The following is a 10553-nucleotide window of genomic DNA, read 5'->3' on the forward strand; positions in this document are numbered from 1 at the left end:
CCCTAAGTTCAACTTACATGCATTCCGTATAAAAATAGATGATATACTCGTACAATTCAAGTTTACAAATAACTAAATAAAAAAAAAAACATCATTTGCACAGATGAGTATGGTACAGTAATGCACGTGATAACCACGTTTGTGATGCTGCAGTATTCCATACTATAGCAAAAAGCATTATTTAACACCATAAGGTTTCAAGTGCCTGGAATATGTTACACACAGTGAACTGGCTCGGAATATCCCACTGTCAGATACAACGCTAAAATGGAATCCTTCTCCTTCAAACCTTAAGCATTTGTGAGTTTTCTTACATAGGATTACTGAGTATCTTTTTCTTCCCTAAAGATGCCAATATAACATGATTATAGCAATAAATAAACACATATCAGAGTTGATGTACAGGCAATGCAATGTAAATGAAGAAATGTTAATGGGAATACTATTGAACAGAAGCGTTCGATTGTGTGGTATAAAGAAATGATCTAAAAACATATAATGTTTTCATATATAGATAAGATGGTAAATTTTACACATCGTCATTAATTAAAGAATATCGGTCATCAATGTCAACCTCTTACACTTTTCATCACCCTAGAAATTACATCATCCAAGACCGAAAGTGTCCTGCACACACTAGTCTGTGCTTCGAAAGAAAAGGAAAAATATTTGCTTAGACTGTTACTATAGTAGATTCACATCACCCGTGCATTTGATGGTCAGGCCAGCCCTTTACGACGCTTCTGATTGGCTCTTGATAAGGCAATCATAGGGCTGGAAACTCTCAGTCTCTCTCGAGAGTTCACATAGGTAGGATGTATGTTCCACCTCTCCTGAGGGGTACGTCTTTCAAAAGTATCCATCAGGAGAGATTGAACATATATCCTGCCCATGTGAGCTCTCGGGAAAGACTGAGAGTTTCCAGCCCTGTGATTGGCTTATCAACAGCCAATCAAGAGCGTCGTAAGGGACTGGCCTAGACATCAGATGTACGGGTGATGTGAATCTACTTTAAACACTCGTACCTGCCAACTCGCATTTCTCGCAACTTTCATAGAAAGTACTCTTCCCCAACAGAACAAAAAACGTTATGTTTTGATGCGATTCATGTATAGGAACCGATACGTAACTTATGAAAGGTAATGCTTCTTTTTCGGCACTCCAGCAGAATTGCTTTCAGGACTTTTCAGAGGTATGCATACAAAGAACTTAATGAATTCAGGATTTAAAGAACGAACGAGAATGAACAATATACTTTCTCCAGTCAATTTGCAAGTTAAAGCTGATATAAATTGCGAAGCGTCACACCGATTTCATTGTTAAAACCCACAAAGTCTGAGCGAAGAATAAATCTCTATTTATCTTTAAATTCGAGAAGTGCCTTGAAATCTATCGTCTTCAAATGTATATAGATTCAAACAACCAGTGACTATGAATAACTGAAAACTGTCTATTCATACATCCTCATTTTGAGTCCCTGACTCTTTTCCAGCATCATCTTTGGCTTCAGGTTCGGGATCCTCTTCCTCGTGAACAGAGGACTTTTCTTCAGTAAGTTCAAGCGCACTGCTTTTGTTTTCGTCCGTTATAACCTTTTCGATAAACCCATTCTTCCTGACCTCCATCGGGGTCACTGTTACGTCATTCTCCTTCTCTGGGAGAGCATCCGCTACAGGACTTGACGAAAGGGCTGTCGGGTAAGGGGCGGGGCCTATCAACGACAGGATCACCGGCAAAAAGATTAACCCGTGGTACAGTCCGTAAAGGGAGACTGCAAAGAAGACCTGGAAATAAAGCAAATTAATTGCATTTATTGATTATGTATGTGCAGCTTTTCTTGCACTGCATATACTATACCATAGTAGATTCACATCAACCGTGCATTTGATGTCTAGGCCCGTCCCATACGACGCTCCTGATTGGCTGCTGATAAGCCAGTCACAGGGCAGAAAAATCTCAGTCTCTCTCGAGAGTTCACATAGGCAGGATTTATGTTCCACCTCTCCTGAAAGACGTATCCCTCAGGAAAGGTGGAACATAGATCCTACCCATGTGAACTCTCGAGAGAGACTGAGTTTCCAGCCCTGTGATTGGCTTATCAACAGCCAATCAGGAGAGTCGTAAGGGACGGGCCCAGACATCAAATGCACGGTTGATGTGAATCTACTATAGTCATCTCAGCAGATCCAGTTTTTTTTTAATTATTCACACTCGGCAACTGCACTTCATTTCCATAAAAAAAAAAATGGCTCAACAAGCCTTCCTTATACTCTCCCTTTACCTTCCAGAGAATCCAGACACCTACTTTATGATTCAGCTCTTTCCTCATCTTACAATCGTAGGTACTTCCTAACGATTCAATTCTTCCTCCAGCCATATTGTCATTCATTTCTCAAACATCATCATTTCCTTTTGCCCTCATAATCCTGATGTTGCTCATATTTATATTCTCTGCATGATCCTTAACCAGTACTGTCGTATAAGGAACCATCCCACAACTACATACCTTATCCCACAACTACATACCTGCGTCAACAGTCCTTCCTTTGACTCTTTCCATCACTGTATCCACGAGTCGTTAAACAGCTATAAAAGCATAGCTCTCATTTGTCTCAGACCTGTATTTACACGAAACTATAGTAGATTCACATCAACCCTGCATTTGATGCCTAAGCCAGTCCCTTACGACGTTCCTGATTGGCTGTAGATAAGCCAGTCACAGGGCTGGAAATTCTCAGTCTCTCTCGAAATTCCACATGGGTAGGATCTATGTGCCACCTCTCCTGAGGGATACGTCTTTCAGGAGAGGTGGAACATACATCCTGCCTATGTGAACTCTCGAGAGAGACTGAGAGATTCCAGTCCTGACTGGCTCATCAACGGCCAATCAGGAGCGTCGTAAGGGACTTGCCTAGACGTCAAATGCACAGTCGATGTGAATCTACTATAGTCGCTCCCATCAGCACAGTCTAACAAGCCACGTCATTTCCATCATAGAAATTTTCAGTTTCTTAAAGCCACCCATCTTTTGTACAGTACGACTTCAACACCCTCCCATTACCTCTTTACTCGATTCTATAAGATTTTTTGTCTATATATTCCACATGTCATTTTTATTTTACTTTCATCTCCTTGTATAAATCTTTCATAACAAAGATTTGGTCAGCCTTACTTCTTTCTTGTATAAACCCACACTGTTCTTTCCTTATCAGTCATTTTTTGTCATGTGATAATTTTCTGCCAAAACGCTTAATACACGTATGCCTCTAAAATTCTTACATTCTCCTCTGTCATCTTCACTCTTAATGTATATAATGTTTCACACTGTAACACAGAAGTGTATTCAGGTCTAGTAATCAACTGGTTTATTGCTTTTATAAATCAGTAAACCAATACTTAATTTTCCTATGAATTCTTTAGTAAAAACAAAAGGCTCTAGCCCAATAGGAACAAGCAGAATATAAGTAACATCAATCATACCTTGAAAAATGTGAGGAAAACATGAGATCCTGAGTTGGAAAGGAAGATGAAAGACAAGACGGTACTGAAGCCTCCACTGAGTACAGCTGGACCGATGGTCTCTATGGTCTCAGAAGCCCTTGTGTTTCTGCTTCCTGTTTTGGTCATGAAAGTATGGCCAACATGAGCAGCGTAGTCAACACATAGACCAATTGCAAGCACCAAGTCTATGCAAGACACTGTATCGATGGTCAGTCCCCACCAGTGCATTAGTGCCCCTACATCTACTAAAGTAAATAAAACACATATTAGGACTAGTATGCTAGTAGATATACTGGCAATAAGAATAAGAGTTACAATGAAGACCACTAAAAGGGCAAGGCCCATATTTCTGTAAAGTTCTTCCACAATTATTTTATCTGTTTCCCATTCTGCATAGGCTCTTGACCAAGGCCTTGCATATCCAGTGAAGTTCATATTCTCTACAGTTTCTCTGACGCTATCCATCGCCTTGATTTTATCACTGGAAATTGTCATTTTGATGTGCCGATAATCAATGCTTGAAGCTATAACTGAAGGAGCTTTTTCACTGCAGAGCAATTCTCCCGAAAAGCGAAAGTTTCTAGTACGATAGGGTGACCCGCTTGGAGAGTGCAGGAACTGGCTTAGTTGATTAAGGAATTCGTCTTCTGTTGTGTTCGGATTAGGAACGGTATATCCTTGCTTTTCCCAGTATTTCTTATACTTGGTGTACCATCCATCCACTTCTGATACATAACTGTTTTGTTTGAGAGTTGTGATGAGTTTTTCAATTCGGGGCATTTCATCTGCCAGGCTCATGTTCCCGAAATAGACAGTTCCTCCTTCTCCACTTGATGGATAATATTCTTTCTGTTTAATGAAAAATTTGTACAAATATGACTCCTTTGGAAGAAACCAAATTGAGTTAAACTCCTGCCTTAAGTTAGCAAGACCCCAACCAGATACAGCAATAATCCCTAATGTTAGGAGGAGGATGATAATTTTCATTGGTAGGTTTAAGAATAATCTAGCATACGGCTTGCCAAAAAATCTTTGACAAAATCTCTGTCTACTGCATGCATTTGGCCTCCAGTCCTTCACCTTCCAACACCAGAACAGTCCGTGTCGATGGTCCTCCAATCTTCTTTGGTCTAATGATAGCCAGGCCACAAAAAAGGTGGCTTGGAAGAAGTATATAGAAGCAATACCAGTTGCTGCATAGATGCAGAATGACCTGAGAGCTGGAAGGTCTGTTGTGCTTCCAATGGCAAAGGCAACGAAGTCTGTAACTGAGGTAACAGTAATAGAGACGCCAGCGTGTCTCAAGGTCATCCCAATTCGTTCACTTAAGCTCTTGCTTTTTTCATCGGGGGATAAGTTGTCCCAAGACTGCATCACAACAAACATATCATCCACTCCAAGGCCGAGGAGAAGGAAGGGGAGGATATTATTCACAGGTCCATAGGGCACATCAAAGGCGGAACAAATTCCATATGACACCCCTACGGCTAATCCAACACATGAAAGACCTAAAAGAGAGAGAATGGGTCTCATCTCCACCATATTAAAATTACCAAGCATTAGCATTATATAGATAAAAACGATACCAAAACCAACCGATAGATATTTGGTATCGTTTGAATATTGTTTTTGCTAATGGTGCCAAAACTTGTTGAACCCATGAAATACATAGTAACATACTCAGATTGGCTGGAATAATTCAAGACATTTTCAATGAAACTGAGTTCCCACTCATAACCTGCAGTATCTACATTCAGACTGGACCCTGGGTCATTCACGAAGGACCCAGCTTCCACTGCCGTGCGGTTGACTTTGGTAAACCATCTGTGTATCGCAGCACCAGCTTTGATGATGGTCCCGTTTCCATTCCGTTCTATCTTGCCAAGATATTTTGTAAAATTTGTTGGGAAGCCGTAAATAAGGCTTGTGGTTTGTTCATTTATTTCTTTTAGGATCTCCTCTTGGGATAAGGACTCTATATCATTTCTGTCGTAGCCAAAGACTTCCAGGAGACTATTTTCCAAACACTGCTGCTCCATTGATTCGAGGAAACTACAATACCTGTCTCTTGGCAGCAGGAGGCTAAAATCAAATTCGTCATCCTCAGATTCATCGTCGTTCTGTCTTTTGTGCCTGTGGCGATGTATTAGTAAACTTGTGTTGCTCCCATGAGCTAGATCTCTCTTCCTTCTCCCAAAAAAGGATGTTGCAATTGTAGGCACCTTCGCGCATGTCGTGTCCCAAGAGGCCATGTCAGTTTTTGTATTGACCACAGCATCGTGCACCTTCAGCATCTCAAGAATGACAGCTTTATCCAGAACGTTTTCTGCCTCGTATATCGCCATGCTTAATCTGATGTCTGAGGGCAGGTGCTTCTCCTTCCAGTCCATCACTTTGATGAATTGTGAATTCTGTGGGATCCATAACTTGAAGGGTCTTTCTTCCAGGGTAAATTTAACCATGCCAATAGAACAGATCCCAGTTAATACCAGACACAAGAAAATGAAAGTAAAGGGGAAATTTGCAATCGCCTCTCCATAACAATAAAACGCGTGCTCAAGGGTTCCAATAATAACGCCACTAACGCTGCCGATTAATTCGTCCACCTTGGCGATGGCAGAAGAGAACCAGTTTCCAGAGGTCTCCAGGGTCTTAGGCTTGCTACTGTTGACCATCGTTGGTGTAGATCTGGAAAAAGAAGGAATTTGTGTTGGTAAGGTGCGTGAATTCATTCAAACTGTAGATGTTTATAAACACCTGAATTGCAACTGATTGATAGTGTACCGAGATAACAAATCTTGATCTTAATCAAACATGTATATGCTAAAAGATGATGGTGCATGTACCCATACATGTCATATATTTCTAGGTATAGATACCCCCTAACTTCATGAAAAAAAAAAGTCAAGTCAGTAACAGATAACTCATTTAAATTCACATAAATTATCAACACTGAATGCATTTTGGTAAACACTGTATAGCAATGAGTACATTTTGATAAACAGTGTATAATGATTAATACATTTTGGTAGACACTGCTTAACGATTAATACTTTTTGATAAACGTTGTATAATGATTAATGCATTTTGGGAACAATTGCATAACGATTAATACATTTTGGTAAACACTGGATAACAACTCATGCATTTTGGTATCTCTGTAGATATAGAAATTTTGTAAACTAGAAACGAAGTTGAGAGACATCAGGTAATTTAGCTCATTCTCAATTGAATCACTTCAGTCCACTTAATCAATGAATTTCATTTCACTCTTATCCAAGTCTCTCCAAAGTAAGTGTAGCGCGGCGTTCTTTGTTATATATTTAGAAGAGTGGTATATTTAATGTGACAAATAATTTTTTCGATTTTTCTAGATGTCCAGAAGTTTTATGTCAGTAATGACATTCAGCGTACACTGATTTTTTAAGGTAAAAGAAAATCAGATTTTGCACGAAAAATATGCCCCTTACTATCAAGAAGCATTTTCATACTCTTTATTGCACGTATGCTTTTACACTTATCAAGTACGTCTTTAGTAACCAAGCCCGAAGAAATTATAAAAAAAATTTATCCTCAATTTCCATAACACTCTTATCATTACCTGGAAAAGAATCATTGCGGTGATTTTATCATAGTATCAAAATATCTCTACATCACACAAACATATCAGAGGAATTTCATCATTATCATAGACAACTTATTTATTTCATGGGAGCCTTTGATCACCCTATAGAACCATGGGATATAACATGGTATCACTGTATAAGTCGCATGATAATACAAAAGATGTATCATTATGTGTCATACATATCTATAGTGCATTCACATCAACCGTGCATTTGATGTCTAGGCCCGTCCCTTACGACGCTCCTGATTGGCTGTTGATAAGCCAATCACAGGGCTGGAACTCTCAGTCTCTCGCGAGAGTTCACATAGGTGGGATGTGTGTCCCTCCTCTCCTGAGGGATAGGTCTTTCAAACGTATACCTCAGGAGAGGAGGAACACACATCCCACCTATGTGAACTCTCGCGAGAGACTGAGAGTTTCCAGCCCTGTGACTGGTTTATCCACAGCCAATCAGGAGCGTCGTAAGGGACGGGCCTAGACATCAAATGCACGGTTGATGTGAATATACTACAAAAGGGTATGATGTAAAAGCAACTACGATAGTTACCAAATTTTTATCAAGCAAACTTTGCTATGACAGAGGATTGTGCGAGTGTTCCAAAAGTCAGATTTGCGAAATGCAAAGCAATTTGAGGGCATTTGTGCGCAGGTCACTTTTAACACTTTGTAATTAATTGAAAGAACCGTCGCATGTCAGTCTCCCACAATCTTCCCAGCTAAGCACAGTGAAAAACGTCGTCGAATGGTGCGGACAGTTATTTCCATTTATTCGGAAGTGTATTTGATAAGAATTAACACATGCTATACAACCCTACATATTCGAAGGAGATACTGATAGATTTTAAATTGAAATAACATGTGATCGGAAATCAATAGGTGAATGAAGAAATACGAAAATTGTTCTATACATTGTATTAAGATTAATATTCTCGTGCTGTTTTTGACGATTTTTACTATATTTTCTATCTTCATCCTAATAGGGGAAATGGCCTATCGACCAAAAGCAAAGAAATTAGCAATGGATAAATTATTTACAAATATTTTGCTTTCCCATTTGGTGGCTATCGATTTGTTTGACACTAAAAGTGACGAGTTCCAGTCGAAGGCTAAAGGGATATTAAAGTGTATCTGTAAAGACCAGAATCATATATATATAATATATATAGATAGATAGATAGATATATATATATATATAGAGTAGGATATATTATCTAATATATATTATATATAGGGTATATAGTATATAGGTTAGATCTATATATTGAAATGTATGTATGTAGATCACATATATCATATATATATATTATATATATTAGTATATATATATATCTATATATATGTATATAGTATTATATAGTATATATCTCTATATAATATATATACCTCTATAATATATATATATATATATATACATATATATACATGTAATATATCTATCTATATATATAGTAATTAATATATATAATATATTATATAATATATCTATATATATATTCTATATATAGATATATATATATATAATTATATATAATATACATAGATATACATCATATATATATATATATATATATATATATATATTATATTAATATATATATATTATATATAATATAGAGTATAGATATATATACACACACATATATATATATATATATATATTATATATATATATATATATATATACATATATATTTATATATATATATATGTATGTATGTATGTAGTATATATATTTTATATATATAATATATATATATATATATATATAATTATATATATATATATATTAAAAGGAACCCATAAAAACACCAAAATTTAAGAAAAAGTAAGTACTAAATTTCAGAGCTAGCAGTCTCTGAAGTATTTTGGTGTTTTTATGGACTCCTTTCATTTGATGGAATTCTGTTGTAGCAGAGCATTTTTTACCAGTCATATATATATATATATATATATGTATATATAGGTATATATATAATATATATATATACACACGTATATGTACATACATATACATGATGGTATATTCTTATGTTTACAAATACACGTGGCCTCAGGTAGTTTCCAAGACCTGTTGATATCATCATAGGCTTTCTGAAAACTGTTTTTTGCCTTCTACCTTGGCACTATCTGTAACTAAGGTACCATCCTTTTTCAAAATCATATAATTTCATCCGTACCAATAAACACAATCATTACAGCTGCTTTAATTCTGAAGTCACAAATAGAACATGCATAAAATCCCTTATTGTAAATTCATCTAACTACTGTACACGTCCTTGTTTTCAGTTATTGTCCTTGATCCCAAATGGTGATGTTCCGAAGAAAATCGCTATTTTCCGTGACCTAGAACTCGCATGACGAACTAAGTCTAGCCCTGCGCATATATGGGACTCAAGTCCTCCATGGCAACTGCAAGCATTCAGGTAAGCAACACATTGATCAATAAGCTCCCCAACACACGTGTTCCAATATCATTTGTTTAGAGTCACTCTAGGCAACGCCGCCCCACACTGCACCTAACACAATTTACCTGATGATAGAAAATGGGCTTCACTTTCGAAATTTAGAGTTTTGTGCAACGAGTGTTTGAGATCGAGAGCTGGCACCACAATAAACGCACCTAACTGCAAGCACAGTTCCAGCTAGACTTACATCTTCAGCGTAGGAATGAGTTTGTATCCCCGTAGATCGATAGGCCTGTTGTATAAGTTTTCGTGTCACGAGTTCCGTGCTTAGTGGCTACTCTAGTCATGTGAGTTGCCAGTTTTCTTTAGTCTCAAATTGTTGCTGAAGAATGAGCTCACTTGGTATACTGATATTTTTTTTTAAAAACTTGCATAAACGGAATAATGTGTTATCACGTTACAACGGCTAACAATTTTTACACGATCTACGTAAACAAATTTAAACCATATTCATAGAAATGCCAGAGGGGAAGAAACACGAATAATTAATATGCCCACCTTTCACTGACGTGGGATTTATAGGTGAAGGCCTTTTGCAGTTACATACCTTATATATATATATATATATATATATATATATATTATATAATATATATATATATATATATATACATAAGTTACGAACCAAGTTGACTTGAGGGATTCTGAGGGGGAAATCGTCAAATTAGATTAGGACACTTCGTTGTTTGGCTCGTAGGATAGAAATAACAAACAAAACTATTCCTGATTTTTTTTTTTTTTTTTTTTTTTGTTTTTTTTTTTTTTTTTTTGACTACTTGCTGTACATGGTAAATAAGCACAGTGATCCCCGTTTTCTGGAAGTAGGGGAAGTCATGATAGCTCCTATACAGCAGAGATCTCCGAGAGATTATACTAGTATAAATGGACATAATAAATAACTAGGTTCACATAACGTGAGTTAGCTCAAATATTACCAGGGGTTGGGGTGGGAAGAATAT

General features: G+C 37.1%; 1 protein-coding gene across 1 annotated transcript; it reads right to left on the reverse strand.

Moving 5' to 3' along the window:
• Nucleotides 1-985: 985 nt before the first annotated feature.
• Nucleotides 986-9767, reverse strand: LOC135216367 (patched domain-containing protein 3-like). The gene is given in 4 exon segments (XM_064251618.1): nt 986-1784; nt 3481-5117; nt 5120-6189; nt 9660-9767. Coding segments are annotated over 3 exon segments (3024 nt in total). The 5' UTR covers nt 6177-6189; nt 9660-9767; the 3' UTR covers nt 986-1454.
• Between the last annotated feature and the right edge of the window lie 786 nt (nt 9768-10553).

The sequence above is a fragment of the Macrobrachium nipponense genome, chromosome 6 (genome assembly GCF_015104395.2).
Source record: "Macrobrachium nipponense isolate FS-2020 chromosome 6, ASM1510439v2, whole genome shotgun sequence".
NCBI classification, from domain to species: domain Eukaryota; kingdom Metazoa; phylum Arthropoda; class Malacostraca; order Decapoda; family Palaemonidae; genus Macrobrachium; species Macrobrachium nipponense.